Below are 17,111 nucleotides of genomic sequence, written 5' to 3' on the forward strand. Positions count from 1 at the left end.
CATTTGTTCTCGAGTGTGCAATCTATATTCTTTGTGTGCAATAATTTTTAAGATGTGCAATATTATATAACTCTATAAGCTGTCCAAGGAATGTGCAATAACTAACTGATACCTCACTTGTCTGTTTAGAATATATAGTTTTATAGTCCTTTTTCTTTATATTTAGGATTTTTAGATTATTTTTCTTAAATCTGCAATTTATATATTTTAGCCGTATGTTTAATTATTTTGTGTGTAAAGTGCTGTTGGATTCCTGCTCAATTTCGTTGTACACCATGCAATGACAATAAAGGCATCTTATCTTATGTTATCTTATCTTATCTTATCATCATCGAATGTATTTGAGATTACTTGGATCATGAAAAGCAGAAAATGCAACCAAGTTCCAAGACTGAACTTTAAAGGTGTGGAAAAATATTCCTGCAAATTTCATTAAAACATTGAAAGTAAGTCTCTTTAAAAGAATGGAAGCTGTGGAAAGTGGTAGGACAAAAAAATGTACATACTAAAGACTGAAAAATGAAATATTATATTTAGGTGTTGCTTTTGTGTAATTTTCCATTAAATGTATGTTATCTACATTTTTTATACTTAGTTGCCATTTCACCTGGAAATTAAATAAATGAAGGCTGGTCTCAGCACAGTACTGTACTGACTTTTACTTAAATGCAAACCGTATTTTATAAAACTGCAGTAAATGTGTTTATTTTTAAATAATTCTATTCTTATCACAGTCATTATAAATCTGTTTCCTGTATCGTAATTTTTATAAACCATCACTTTATTATGCATGTTATAAAAATATTTAATTCCAAATCATTTTACATTACATTACATTACATTAACAGCATTTGGCTGACGCTCTTATCCAGAGCGACTTACAATTTGATCATTTTACACAATTGGCCTGACTGCATGTCTTTTGGACTGTGGGAGGAAACCAGAGAACCCGGAGGAAACCCACGCAGACACGGGGAGAACATGCAAACTCCACACAGAGAGGACCCCGGTTGCCCGGCCCTCCTTGCTGTGAGGCGACAGCGCTACCCACCACGCCACCGTGCCATTTCTTTTGGTCCATTCAACATGAAATGTTCACACAATGTAAATGAGAGCTGATGTTTTTCAGAGGTGTTTTTGATTTGATTCTTTTAAATGTCAGCGATCTTTTCATTTTACTTGTTTTTGCTGTACTCATTCTAGTGTCTATTGCTTTTACAGTCAAATGCTCAAGTGTAAACACCCCTGGTCAAATTACATGCTTTGTTGATTATCTAACTGAAGATAAGTTAGCACATCTTCTACAGGGAGCAAACTTATTTATGACATATATGACTTTACTGCACATTTTAGTGTACAGTTTCTATTTATTTGCCACATTTAACATATTGTAAGAAAAGCAACCAAGGTAAAAAGTGCCATAACTTTTGCACAAAATACATTTTATGTCTTATTTTTTCCCCCAACAACAATCAACTTTCACTTGAAAATCAATAAAGCATTTGATCAAGTTGCTGAAACCAAAGACTCTATGTATCTTATCCCGTTTTATAAAATACATACTGCATTGTGTCTACTTCAAACTACAAAAGGAAGCTTCACAAATAAAGCTGAGTGGAGATGAACTTAAGAATATTCTATGAGTTTCTTTTCTGGTATATCTTCAGTTTTACTGCAGCACATGTTGATTAAAGCTAAACAGCTTAACTGGGTGTTGCTGATCAGTTATTTGAGTTTCTTTCCTCTTTTTTCTTATTGGATTTTTTTTGTGAGAGTCCCCGTTTGTAAAGAATTTTTTTAATCAAACATGAACTACATGAAATATTCAAAACCACCTATTGTAATTTGATGAAAGTCAGATAGCCTTAAAATGGAAGTAGCAGTCAGCACTTTCAGAATTTCTGCTTATAAAAGACCCTCAGTAAACGGATTTAGAAAGGTGGAGTGAATTGGTGGGGGGTGTGGTGGGTGAATGTAATAAAAGCAGTTTAAAATAAGCGCTGACCCGTGAGATGAAGCGCAGGCCATGTTTTTGGGCCAAAGCTCCTGCGGCCCTGCTGCCTCCTTCCAGCTCCACCGCGTAGAAAACATGTGTGTTAGTCCAGCGCTGCCCCCCAGTGGCCAGGTAGAACCACCGCAACAAACACAGCGCAGTCAGCACGGCTGGACGCATGACATGACCTGTAATAAAAACAATGAGGATAGTGGATAGATAGTTGGCCAGAAGGACGCTACACTGTTAGCTGTACTGTGCACTGTGCAAACTGCATGACTAAATCAATGCATACTTGCCTCAAACTGTGTCACACTACAGACTTATGTGAGTTTCAACACTGTATGACATACTGTTTTCTATGAAAATGGACAAAAGTATGCATATGAAATGAATATGATCACATGAAGTGTTTTTCCCTGTCATTCTGATATTGGATTCATGAGGACAATGAGTCTGTTTAAATTTTGTATAATTTTTTTGGTTATTCATTCAATGTGTTTACATGCACCTTGCTGATTAGACAATGGGAAAACTCAGTTATCTGAATTCTGCTTTGCAACCTGCCAATAAACATGTTTTTAAACAAGTCACTTTACCAAATATTAATATACATTATTTAGAACATGAAGAATTTTCAAATGCGTCATTTGGTCAAGCCTGTAGTAGGAAACACATCTCTATAGAAGTGTTTTGCTGGCATTTCGCTGGTGCTGTGTCAAACACTGCCTGCTATATTTGGGACACCTCTATGCTCTTTTTGTGCATATGCCCAGAAAAAGAAAAACGGAAGAAATCAGAATTAGTGTGTACTGATCTAAAATCAAGGTCTCTTTCTCAGCTTTCAAGAACGCCCTTAATCAACTGCACTTGCAGCTTTCTTCATATTACAACATTGTGTACAACTGCCACAATTAAAAAATAGCATTTAAACACAATAGAACGCTTTTATAAATGTTGACATGCTTGCTCACCTACGAAGACGAAAATCCAGCTCGCTGTTGGTTTTGTAAATCACTTTCCATCGAAATGTAAGAAAAACTATGAAAAACTTTGAACTACGTTCAAAATAAGTGAAAATTGCATTTTATGGCACAGTTAAAAGGAGTTATTCATATACAGCTCTGCCCTCTTATGGCTCAGCATTTTAATGCTATGTTTTCTGAATCATGTTTTCATAACTATTAAAAATACCACTTCTGTTTATACGTCTGATATATTTCAAGTGTACATATTGTGTTTATGGACATGCTGCTTCTTAATAAATTCCTTCATCAAAGCACATGTCAGTGCACAAGAATGAGAATCTCCATTTCCCATTGGGGGGAATCTCTGATGACATTTCAATGTCATCACTGTACATTGTCATTTCACTGTATACTGTACATTGTCATCACAATGTCATTTCACTTCCATCATTGTATTAGCCCACTGGCAAAGCAAGGGATCGGGTCAACATCAATGTAAACCAGATTTCACAGAATGTCCATTTTGTCTGTTACTCATATTTCAAACCATTGTTCTACATGTTAGCTGAACTAAGTAACATTTTATGTTTTAAAACTACACAACTAGCAAAAAGAACTAATTCACAAAGTTTATATACTCTACATTCCTACACTTCTCTAACAATTATTTACGTTATAAAGTTGTCTTACAGTACACACAGGCTAGCCTAGCAGAGGTCAGGGGCATGCCTATTTAAATAGCTGCTTTAGGTTGTCTGCTATATGACAATTCATTGACTCAAGAACCCTAACCATGACCTTAGAGTCCTTTCACTGGCCCCTTTATCCTCCGTGGCTCTGGAGGCATACTGCCCTGCACATTTTAGTGATTCACTTGCCTTACTCACTCGCTTCAACTCAGTAATGGCTTGTTAATGTGCTGATTCGTTGGATCAGGTATGTTGGGAGCAGGAATAACACTAAGATGTGCAGGGCCATGTATCTCCAGGACTTGGGTTGGAAAACACTGCATTCGTGTATTATACTGAGGTAAGAGTATCATATAAAGATTTGAGGGGATTAAGAACCCTAACCATGACCTTAGCAACATTTGGACTGGTTTCCTTTGTCTAATTTACTATGTTGTGATAAGATGTATTATATCCGGCTGGACACTGAAGGACGACTGACTGCCGAGCCCTCCTGCTACCCACTTCAGACCAGCTGCCCATGCCCCAGGTACCACCACCTACCTTGGATGAGCTGCCCACCCTACGCTGATGTTCTCATAGACTCCTACTAATACTAGGAATTAATTACTGCTATTAATATTAGTAGTATAATCACTTGTAGGTAGTTTGACCAGAGGAGGATGGGTCCCCCCTGGTGAGCCTGGTTCCTCCCAAGGTTTCTTCCTCAGTTCTGAGGGAGTTTTTCCTTGCCACTGTTGCCCCTGGCTTGCCCACCGGGGGGTTTCTGTACATTCTTACAGTTCTCTTGAAACTTTTTCTTTTCTGAAATTCTGTAAAGCTGCTTTGTGACAACATCCGTTGTAAAAAGCGCTATACAAATCGATTTGATTTGATTTGATATAAAGGGGCTGGATGGGACAGATTTCACTAGGAGTTTGATATCAATACACTACTGAGAAGTTTATACATGTTCCAATGACCAATAAATGACCTAAGTTATATATTTCAGCATATTTCTCTCCTCCCGATGTAAACTGAGCTGTCCTTATGGTCATGGTTAGGGTTCCTTAAGCACTCCCCTTACCAAACACGAGGCTGGCGTCTCTTGACCTGCACACACAACACAGTTTCGGAGTGTGAGAAACTAGCGAGCTACAGCTAACCCAGCATAACCAAAAGCTAGCGAGCTAGAAAACCTGTCTGTAGCTGCTCGTTCAGTCGTTTATCCACACGCACACTGTTTGTTCGTCTGTTCCTTCTTTTAGGTGTTGCCTCGTCCATCTGTTTGTTCGAATATCCGTCCATCTGCACGTCTGTTTGCTTGGTTATTATCATATAAAAGTGGTTGGTTGGTGTGGTGGGTAACACCTCAGCCTTCTACGCTGTAGACTGGGTTTCAATCCCACCTAGATAAACACCTACACTATGCCAATAAGAGTCCTTGGGCAAGACTCCTAATACTTCCTTCGCCTACCGGTGTAAAATGATCCAATTGAAAGTTGCTCGGGATCAGAGCGTCTGCCAAATGCTGTAAATCTAAAAGCTGGATAACGATTTTAGTTATGTATGAGTGGCTGCCACTAGGGGTAAGGTGAAAGGGAAAACTTAATGGAGGGAGGGTAGAGAGGGAGTGGAAGGGTGTGTGGGAGGGGGGAAGAGAAAAAGGGAAAAGAAGGGGAAGAGTCAGGAAAAATGATAACATTATAATCCAAATTGGTCCTTTAATTCATTCATTTATTTGTGTTTTTATTGCTGTGACCAAATACCAGATACTGTTCAGGCCTTTTCTTTTCCTTTATTGGGTTTGTCCTGTATCTTAGTTTTTCTGATGTCTTGACTTATTCCCTCAATAAAAAAAAAAATGTATGAGTGGCAAAGCAGACAATGAGCATTGGACATAGAGCTGTCAATCAAGCTGCTCATTAGCCACGCCCACACAGTCCTCAGATTTGTCTGATCAGTGTCTGATCATGCTTTATCATATTTATATCTTATATTTTTCATTTAAGCTTTGCTGGATGTTTAATATAATACTCAAGTTTAGTGTCATACAAACATTTTTTTTAAATCTCTTACTCTGTGTTCTTTAGGACTCTGTCAGTGTGCTTATGCAACAAAAGGTACAACCCTTATGAAGGCGCTTTTCCACCCTTTTACAGCGGCCCTGATTAGAGTCAGTGCTAGAGCACTAACAGCCAATTTTAAGGGAGGCATGCTATGGTAAGTCATATTTGTGTAATGTTCATTGTTTTTCATGTTCACTGTTTCGCACAGGGACCTGCTACTTGACAACCTTTTGTTTTGAAATAAATGTTGGATTTTTTTAAGGACAAACTAATGTAGATAGAGCTCTATAGAATCAATACATTTTTACTACATAAATTCAAAAATCAATCTTGACCTGAAAAGCATACGGAACCTAAAATACCTGTACACCCCTCTGGTTTAGATACCAAGCTCATATTCTGTCGTGTCTTTGGAGTAGCATAAATTAACATCCTATGCAAATGAAAATGAGACGGAGGTTATACGCTTGGAATGGAGAAATGCCATCAACTGTGTGCTTCACATAAAATATTTCAACACAAGACTTTACACATACTGCTTGAAACAATAGCAGTGCTGTACAGATGAAGTAAAAAGATACCAACCATAAGCTTTGCTCTGTAGTGGTGATCCACATGTACTTTCCCTATTCTAATCGGGCTGTTAACAAAGGTAGATTTCATGCAAAGCATAGTGGGGTGTTTCAGTAACTTAAACTAAATGCTGTGATCAGCCAAGATGTATTTGTCTTGCTTCTTTATTTTTCCACTGGAGCTCATCTACATGGACTGTGCACTGACGGTCAGCCAAACACGGTAGCAGCATCCATCCTGAAACCCAGATGTTGCTGTACATTTGTCCATTTTTATAGAAAACAGTTTGTCATACAAGTTCAAAAACCACATTAGCAGGATTTTTTATTACTGATGAGGCAACTGTGATCTGATTTAGGCATGCATCTGATTTAGCAGGTCTCTAATTAGTGGGTATAAGCTTTCAAACTTAACTGAACTGGCCTTTAGTCCCACAGCAGAACTAATGAAGCAAACTTCAGTATCAAACATGCATTGGCTCATCGACTACACTTGGGGTAAGTGGGAAAAGTAGGAAATCTGGTATCTGGCAAAATCATTGCTTGAAAATTTAGCATTAGGAAATGTAAATAAGTATAATCCCAATCCTGGTATAATCCCAACCTTCACAAATAAAAAAGCAAAAGCATATGAGCTATGAAGAGCGGCAGTTTACAGATTAGAGACAATTTAGAGGTTATATACAGTACTGTGGAAAAGTCAATCCCACTGTATTCGTTTAACTTCCAGTCAAAACAGCCATTAAGTACACATTATTAATTCATCAGGAGATGAATTCATCAGGGAAAGTGAAAAATAAATAATAAAAATAAAAACAGGAGTTATTTAAAGATCTGGAGAAAATAGGACTCCTAACAACCATGCAAGGCCTGGTACACCACCAAAACTGTCACCATCAGATACCTAGTATTTAAAACTCCTATCTTTGAGCTCATCCTTTCACTCTGAGAACACAGTTTAGGGCTATGTGTAGCTGTCAAGAAACCTGAGAAATGAGAATAGGCTAAAAATAACATTTTCAAATCAAACAAAAAAGCTGCTGGTGTCATCATAATAATAGTCAACCCCAGAGTCCAGACCTCAACTTCACTGAATGTGTTTTGAGGCAGAAAATGCAACCAACTTCTAAGACTGAATGTTGGAGGTGTGGAAAAGTATCCTATTTGAAAAATGAAAAGCATGGAAAAAATGGAAGTGCTGGGTGGCCACACTGAATACTGAAAAAAAATATTTATAAAATTGCTGAGACATCTGTGTAAATTTCTTTTAAATATACTGTACTGTGTGAACATTTTAGGCATTTAAGCATATTTTTAAACAATTTACCTCAGCAGTGAGTTTATCACAATATACATTAGAATAAAGAATTCATAATCCAAATAAACATAAAAACAATAAAAAGTAACAAGAATTTCTTGGGTCCATATTTTTCCTTGACACCTTCACAGCTGCCACAGAGACTTGTTAATATCATCAATTACATCATGAGCACAATTTACTGAAGCACTGATTGGTCCAACCAGGAGTTGCTTTTTAACTACATATAATACTGGGCTTCCTCCAGGAGAGGTTTGGAAATGGTTAAACAAACATGTATGTATGAATATCCTTATTCATTTTCTATCAATTTTGTTTATTCAAATATTAACACTTTTCTCAGCAAATAAACACAAACTACACAAATAAATAGATTTTTGAAAATGTGTCTTGGGTGCCTAAGACTTTTGCACAGTACCGTATGTTTTCTGCTTTTTTACCCCAACTCTGCTAAATGAGTACTTATACTTACTGGACATTTTACTAGAAATGTAAAAACTAAAGAGTGGTGAGTTTTGCATGGTACTGTAGGTGCAGGCCCTGTGCATTTTATAATGAATGGACCGACAGAAACTGGCAAAAATGACTTACAATAAAAATCTTCTCCCATTAAACTCACTAAAAGTTGAAAAGATGTTTTTCCTTCTCGTGTAAAGTTACCATTTTGAGATACAGGGTTTTGTTCCTACAGTCAATTGTTTTCTTCCTCTGTCAGCGGCACTGAGATGCAACCTCAAAACAAAGGATTTAACTGTGCAACGGAATCCACTTCTTTGCACATATGGCAATAAAGAATTTGACTTGACTTGCACACTCCTGAAAAACTGATAGCATCTTCTTTGCAAAAGAGATCGTTCTACACTGCATGAGTCTGAAGAAATAATTCGCCACTGAACTTAATGCTTCTGCAAAGACACTGAAAGCAGTTTAATATGCGTTTAGCTTTTAGCTTTGTGTAATCACATACATTACCGGTCCAGCAGAACAGGTCTGTCCCTGGGGCCTTCGCACTCCAGCAGCTTCTGTTCTCCTCTCCTCCTACACACACTCTCTCTCCACACTGCAATGCAAATAACCTCCAACCCAGAGACACAGCGCTTTCCTACTGTACACTGCTATCAGCATGCAAATGACACATTTATCGAAACCCTTTCTGGCTGTATCCACAAAACACTTTACTACACGCAGAAGGCACACAGTTCAGTCCAGGAGAAGCTGGAAGGAGTGTGCAGGTTGGGATAACATTCAATAGCTCTACACCTCTGATAATGTTACACCAAAGCTGGTGTTTTTACCAGGGCTGTCTTTGAACATTCAGGGGTTATAGGTGAGATCCTACTTGGTGGCACCCAGCAAACCACAGTTACCACTTCATTCATTTTAATTAGAAAAAAGTTTATAAAAGGCAATAATAGTAATGTATGCTGTCATGACTGGCTAATTATCATGACAAATAGAAGGGAAGCACACAATGAATAAATGAAAAATAATTTTAATAAGAAATAAAGGATCTGGTGCAAAAATATCAAGGGCAAAATACTGAATACCACAATAACTCCAAAATAAACAAATAAACTGAAGCATAATCCCCAAAAGAACAAAAGAAAACTGCCCAGGACACAAACTACAAAACAAAGGAGAAGCTCCCTCACAAGCACACCACACAGGTGTAAACAGTGTTCTTGATGAGGCCTTCAGCCCCACCCACTACAAAACCACTTGTAATGACACAGGCCTATCACAGCGGTAAGGTAACCACAATGCAACAATCATTCATTATATACAGTTAAACAACTACATTAACTACATTATAACTACATTATCTATATAAAAAATCCAAATACAAGTAAATGCATTGCAAAACAAATATAGGGAGCATACCATTTTCTTATTTCTCTGAGGTCCACATATAACTTTTGTGTCCATAATTAATTTTTTCATTATTCTTATTTCTCATAAACTTCATGAAGCTCTCCTTACAACTTCAGCGTGGCAGGGCTTTACTGTTGTAGGCTAAATCTGTGTAACACTTTCAAAACACACTGAAAACAATGCAAAACAGGCTGATTTTGCAGATTAGTTTCTGTAAACGGGCAGCACAAACACACTAATGGGCCCTAAGGAACCACTTGTACCACTTATTGCAAGAAATTGTTTTATTAAAGCTAATTTAAGTCTAATTATAATCTAATTTACAAAGCATATACATATGTTTCTGTAATCTGATTGGCTGAGCCACATATTTTCTATAGTTTCTATAGATGGCTGTCTTAAACCCTAACCTTTAAATTTTAAATTGTGAAAATAATACTTATTGTTTTTGTTTGTTTCTTTCCTTTTTTAAGATTTCTTAATTGAAGTGGACAGAATTAGATTTATCATGAATTTAATTTGTGTTCCAATTTAATTTTGCTGCTCCAGGTTTTCATGTCACTACATAAATAGAAAGCATTTTAATGAATATGCAGAGCCTTGTTTTAGCCACACATCCCGCATTTAGCAGCAGGAATTGAGACTACATCCCTGTCCCTCATGTCCTAGTAAGTAAGTAAGTAAGTAAGTAAACATTTATTTATATAGCACTTTTCTAAGCACAGCTACAAAGTGCTTCACAAACAGCAAGTACTAAAAATAGAATGATAAAACAAAACAGATACATATAACTATAAAAACAGTACAGCTACATTCATAAACAACATAAAACTGACATAAAACCATAAAAACAATGCAGCACTATCCAATAAATAACAAAAGCATCACCTGTGACCAAAAGCTAATGAATAGAGATGTGTTTTGAGTCTTCCTTTAAAAATGTCCTTTGATTCAGCTAGTCTAACATCCAAAGGCAGAGCATTCCACAACTTGGGGGCATACACAGAAAAAGCACAATCTCCCTTTCGTTTCCGTTTTGTCCTAGGGACCACTAAGAGCCCCTGACTAGATGACCTTAGTGATCTGGTACTAGGATACGGTGATAATAATTCTGAAATATATTTTGGCACATCACCGTCCTCATTATGATCAGTTATTTCTTTGAAGTTAAAATGTACCAAATTGTGTAACAGTAAGAATTGTCACTATAAAAACATATTTGTTCTGCGGTTAAGGAAACGTTTTTGTGTTTTAATAATAAAAAATAAAAAAATACAAAGATTTTATGTGTTTACAATTATTTTAAAGATTAAGAGACCCTTATTAGTCTCACAACGGGGAAATTTCACCTCCGCATTTAACCCATCTGTGAAGTGAAACACCACATACACTCTAGTGAGCACACATACACACTAGGGGGCAGTGAGCACACTTGCCCAGAGCGGTGGGCAGCCCAATCCGCAGCGCCCGGGGAGCAGTTGGGGGTTAGGTGTCTTGCTCAAGGACACCTCAGTCATGTGCTGTCGGCTCTGGGAATCGAACCGGCAACCTTCCGGTCACAAGGCTGGATCCCTAACCTCCAGCCCACGACTGCCCCCAATTATTTAAACCTCTACCGGCTACCATTCCTGACAATACAATCATTTTCTTTAAAATTAAATATTAAAAAAACATTAAGGCACAAAGTCACTCAAAAACAAAAGAGCTAAATGATTTGTGTAAAATCCAAGTCTGTTAAAAGTCCAAAATGTGTTTTAAACTCTGACTTTGAACCAATTTAGTAGAATAATCTCTATAAATATATCAAGACTTTTAACAGAGTACACCAGAGACTATAAAGTAGGAGACAATTCAGTAAAAAATAAGGGGGGAATCCTGTAACAATCAATATGGTATCTATTTATGGGAAAAGTCCCACAGCAAAAAGAACCAATCAGCTTGCAGATAAAGCCACAAACAGGAAAACACCTTCCTCCTTGTGGAGACATGCACATGCACAGTAGCCATAACAAGCTGACAAACCTGCATTTTATGCAAAACTGGCTGTAAAAATATTCTTAATTGCTTATTTCCTTGATATTTTATTCAAAATATTAACAGCCTTCATCTGAATTACAACAACTGAAAGAAAAAACTAAATCTTATCATGACATAAATATCTTTCTCATATTGATGTGGGCCACAGATGTGTGTCTATGTGTTGGCAAACCTTTATTTAATACTTTCTGCAGCCTACATTTGCAAAGAAAACAGCTCTGAGTCTTCTCCTCTAATGTTTAATAAGTCTGGTCAACACATGGCAAAGGATCTGTGACCATTACTCCACACAGGACCTCTCCAGATCATTCAGATTCAGAGGTCCACACTGTGGACTCCCCTCTTTAGCTCATCACACAGATTTTCAATGGGGTTTAGATCAGGGGACTGGGGTGGTCATGGCCAAACCTTGATTCTGTGGTCATTGATCCATTTTTGTGTTTCATTATGAGGTGTGCTTTGTACCATTGTTCTGCTGGGAGATCCAGCCATGGCCCAGGTTAAGTTTCTTGACTGAGGCGGTCAGGTTTTGATTTGATTTCTGCTGAAACTTGATGGAGCCAATGGTGCTGTGTATCCGAACAAGCTGTCCAGTGTCCAAACATCCCCACACCATCACAGAACCACCACCATACTTCACAGTTGGTGCATAGGGGTATGGGGGATTCTGCGTGGCTATCTTTGTTTTCTGCATGACAATCTTTATGTTTATCTCAAAATTTTGGTCTAAACGTCTGGCGAATAATAGGAGTTTGTTGGTCTTTAACAGCAGCGGCTTTCTTCTGGCAACATCCCAAACAACTTGCGTTTATGCAAGTGGTGACGTTCTACCCCAAGACCTAACTAATGTCTACAATTCCAGATCTGTGATCTTTGGAGATTCTTTGGCCACTCAAACCATCCTCCTCACTATGAGTGGGGTCAGTTTGGACATAAATCCTCTTCTTGCCATATTCTCAAGATCTCCCCTTGTTTTAAACTTCTTAATTATTGCCCTAGTAGAGGAAATGGGCATTTGCAACTGTTTGTTTCCTATTAAGACATTGACTATGCTTTTAGAATGTGGTGGAGATAAAATCAGGCTAAAGAAGTAAACTTCAAATATGCTCTATTGATGGACTATATTGAGGTTAGGGGGAAATTGTGTAAACATTAGCGAAGAATGGGTCAACCAAAGACTGCTCCTGTAGGGGCAATGTTGAAAGAGAGAGAGGAGCTATGTTCTTCTTAACTGAACTTTTTCATTCTTCTTGGCAAGGATGTATGCCCACTAAGCCAACAGGCCCAGGGCAAAGAGAGCGAGAGAGAGAAAAAGAGAGAAATAAGAATAAATGTATTTTTTTCCACAAGCCGAACATCATGCTCTGGGCCTCAAGGCCCTAGAGGGACGCTGATAAAGCACCTGGACATTTTTATAGACAAACCACTTATTCCTGTCCCCATATCGCTCGGGAAGACTGATAACTTTATATTTTTCCTGGGCTGGGAGCTGAAAGGGCCGTGGGTTTGAAGAGGCCTTTCACCACGTTAATTGATCAAACAGAAGCCACAGGGCCCAGATAAAGCAAACCAGGGCCGATTTGCAGCACAATGGCTGAACCGTTTTGGGGGAGACCCAATAAAGAGTAAGAGACGACTCATTATGTCCCCTCATTGTACAGTATTAACCGCATGTCACTTTTTAAAAAAAGGTCATTATACACATTCCTATTAGCCTCAGAGGTCACAGAGCAGGTCATTTTAAAGTGCATGCATTACTGTATTCACTTTTTGCTTCTTTACCACCATAACTGAAAGAATTTTCCAGAAAAAAGTGCAAAAAAAATGTAAGGTAGGAAAATGGAGTGTGACAAGTTTGGAGCCACTTGATCGAATGTATGTTTTTCATTATCTTTAAGACACATTGATCTAAAAGCTTAAGCTTAAATACCACTGTTGAAAACTATATATATATATATATATATATATATATATATATATATATATACACACACACACACACACACACACACACACACACATATATATACAGTACTGGGCACAGGTCTTAGGCCCCCAAGACACATTTTCAAAATCAATTTATTTGTGTAGTTTGTGTTTATTTGCTGAGAAAAGTGTTAATATTTGAATAAACAAAATTTATGGAATATTAATTGATAATGATTATTAATTATTATGATCATGTTATTGATGTAATTGATTATATTACATCTATTAAGTCTCTGTGGTGGCTGTGAAGGTGTCAAGGAAAAATATGGACCCAAGACATTCTTGTTACTTTTTATTGTTTTTATGTTTATTTGAATTATGAATATGACTTTATTCTAATGTATATTGTGATAAACCCACTGCTGAGTTTATGCAAAATTTGCTTAGATGCCTAAAACTTTCACATAGAACCCAACTCATATATAACTCTGCAGAATATAAATAAAAACAGTATTCAGTGCTGTGCAAATCATTGAAACCCTATTTTTAAATGAAATTACTACAACATACCATACCACTGTGCTGCATCATCTCTTCTTTCAACAACACTGTATAACCATTTGGAAACTGAGGAGAATTGCTGTAGTTTGGAAAGTGAAATGTTTTCCCAATCTTGCTTGGTATAGGATTTCAGCTGCTCAGCAGTCCAGGGTCTCAATGAGTTTTTATGGGTGACATGTCTGGACTGCAGGCAGGCCAGTTCAGCAGATTAGATATTCTCTGAATCTTTCAATGATGTTATGTGTAGTAGATGATGAAAACCTGAAGTTCTTTCTGTGTTATATTGGTAAATATTATTGCACTATTTGCCTGCGCAGCCTTTCACAGAGTGGTGAACTCCTTGTTATCTTTACTTCTGAAAGACTCCCTGAGGTGCTCTTTTTAAAGGATCTCGGGTGGGTCCTTGTGAAATTCCTTGAAAGAACTCACAAAAGTGTGTAAAGCTGCATCAATGCAAAGGGGTTAATTTCTAAAAGAATTTGAAATTTTGAATTTTGAACGCAAACCTCAAAATGCCACGCTATTTCATAATTATTATATGTCCAAAAGTTTTTAAAGACCTGCTCATCCAACATTTCTTCTGAAATCAAGGGTAGTACTTTGTCCCTCATTTGCTGCACTAACAGCCTCTACTCCTCTGAGAAGGCTTTACACTAGATGTTGGAACGTTGCTGTGAGGATTTGATTGCATTCAGCCAAAAGAGCATTAAAGAGGTCACCTCATTCTAAGTTGATGATAACAACACAAGCTACATAAACTGTAGTGCCAAATTCACTAAACTCTCACACTTGGCAAGGCTTGCTGGTTTGTTTGGGGTGTTAGTGAGGTTGCCAGCATTACTTTTCATCTGAATGGAGCTTCGACTTGACATATTAGGTATTACTTGTATGAAATAAGCAAATGTTTGAGAAGTTTGGAGTCAATTTCTTGCCTTCATTGAGGGTTCAATCCCCTGCCTGGACAAGCCCCCTGCACTATACCAATAAGAGTCCTTGGGCAAGACTTCTAACACCACCTTCGTCTTCCTGTGTAAATTGATCAAATTGTAAGTCGCTCTGGATAAGAGCGTCAGCCAAATGCTGTAAATGTAAATGTAAGCACATTGTTTACTTAAAACAGAAAACTTAGATGTACCACTGTGGGACAGTATCCCTCAGCCGCAGTGAATGATGGGACGGTTCTCATCATTAAGTCATGAACCAATGCATCCTTGGTATTCAGGGCCCATCAAGAACACATCTGAGTACTTGTTACTTTGGGCCATTCTTGGTCTTTGTGTTCTTGAATACTGGAATGCAACTCGGGCGGTAAATGACAATGTTGAGGAAGAACACAAGAATGCAAGAAAACACATATACGCACACTGAGAAACAGTCTTGTGCAATAGCTACAAATGGGCTATTTCTGAGCCTCAAAGTCTTTGGTTTAACTGAGTTTTTAGCCTGAAGGGAGAGGTTTGGACAGGGACTAGACTTAATAGAAGATACTTCACTCTCTGAATATGGCCACTAGTGTATATTTTGAGAACGATGGCGGCTGCATTCCAGTTCTTTTAGAAGCTACAAGCTTGGGGCTTGATACGCTAACATAAAAACTGTAGTACAGTAATAGTAGTGGTAATAGTAACTTCTTCTAACATTCCATAATCGATGCAGCTGAATCTTCATTTTCAGACTGATGCCTTTTTTCATCATTATAAGAGGATAAAGTGCATTTGGCCTTATTGTATCCAGGCTTATTCACCTACAGTGTCTTAGAGAGGGTTTTAAATGTGTTTTTCTCTGGAGTTTGGTGAGCGCATGCAATGAGCTAATCAGACATTTCCCCCTTTTTTTTTGCAGCAGTGCCGTGTCCTTTTGTGCTGATTACACTGAGGCATCATTTCGTTCACAGATTATAGCATGTGAAGTGTACTGCACAGAAGCTGCTTCAGACAGTGGAGAAAACCCGTCAGAGGTAATTCACACCTCAACATTAGTTACACACAGAGATGTAATAGTGGAGGTAATGAGGGGTCTGCAGCTGTCCCAGTTTTCAGGAGTGCAAGTGCTAAAAAACAGTAACCCAAACAAAAGAACATTTAAATATTCTGAGCATAGCGAAGACTCATGATTGGAGGAAACTTTTGCTTTAATTTTATTAACCACAGAGCCAAAATTATGTGGACATCCTTCCTAATTACCGAGTTTAAGTGTTTCAGCCACACTTATTGCAAAAATCAAGCATGTAGCAATGCAATCTCTATTCATTAACAGTGACAATAGAATGGGCCATACTGAAGAGCACAGTAACTTTAAATGTGCTACTGTCATAGGATGTCCCCTGAAACTTCTGTCCTACTACATCTGCCCCTGCCAACTGTAAGTGCTGTTACTTTACTTGTACGAAATAAGCAAATGTTTGAGAAGTTTGGTGTCAATTTCTTGCCTTGATTTAGGTACACTGTTTACTTAAAACAGGGAACTTAGATGTACAGCTGTGGGTCAGTATCCTCAGCCGCAGTGAATGATGGGGCGGTTCTCATTGTTAAGTCATGAACCGATGCATCCTTGGTATTCAGGGCCCATCAAAAGCACGTCTGAGTACTTGTTACTTTGGGCCATTCTTGGTCTTTGTGTTCTTGAATACTGGAATGCAATTTGGGTGGAGACTACACAGAGATGTAATAGTGGAGTCAGTCAGTTTGTGAAATTTCTGTCCTACTACATCTGCCCCTGTCAACTGTAAGTGCTGCTACTTTGAAACGGAAACATCTAGGAGCAACAATAGCTCAAACACAAAGTGGAAGACCACATAAACTCACAAAGCAGGGTTGCCAAGTACTGAAGAATGTAACACATAAAAATTGTCTATACTCTGTTGCATCACTAGCTACAGAGTTCCACACTGCTTCTGTAAGCAACATCAGAACAATAACTGTGTGTCTGGAGCTTCATGAAATGGGTTTCCATTGCCAGGCAGCTGCACACCAGTCTAGGATAGCTAAACGCAATGTCAAGCATTAGCAAACGTGAAGCCATCGGAGTCTGGAGCAGTTGAAATATGTTCTCTGGAATGATAAATCATGCTTCACTCTCTAGCAGCCTGAGGCACAAATCTAAGTTTGGGCTAAAGAACACTATC

The 17,111-nt window shown here is 38.0% G+C and overlaps 1 protein-coding gene across 2 annotated transcripts in view; it reads right to left on the minus strand.

The window, feature by feature from the left end:
- Positions 1–8,636, minus strand: part of LOC108411523 (PC3-like endoprotease variant B) — a 219,783-nt gene extending 211,147 nt beyond the window's left edge. The window contains exons 1-2 of one of the 2 annotated variants that reach the window (XM_017683140.2): positions 8,561–8,636; positions 2,006–2,181 (exon numbers count right to left, since the gene is read on the minus strand). In XM_017683140.2, coding sequence (XP_017538629.1) covers positions 2,006–2,173 — 168 coding nt within the window. In that variant the 5' untranslated portion in view covers positions 2,174–2,181; positions 8,561–8,636. Of the gene's footprint in view, positions 1–2,005; positions 2,182–8,555 lie in introns of both variants that reach the window. The other variant, XM_037530903.1, reaches the window with a different exon arrangement.
- Between the last annotated feature and the right edge of the window lie 8,475 nt (positions 8,637–17,111).

Source organism: Pygocentrus nattereri, chromosome 19 (genome assembly GCF_015220715.1).
Source record: "Pygocentrus nattereri isolate fPygNat1 chromosome 19, fPygNat1.pri, whole genome shotgun sequence".
Taxonomy (NCBI): domain Eukaryota; kingdom Metazoa; phylum Chordata; class Actinopteri; order Characiformes; family Serrasalmidae; genus Pygocentrus; species Pygocentrus nattereri.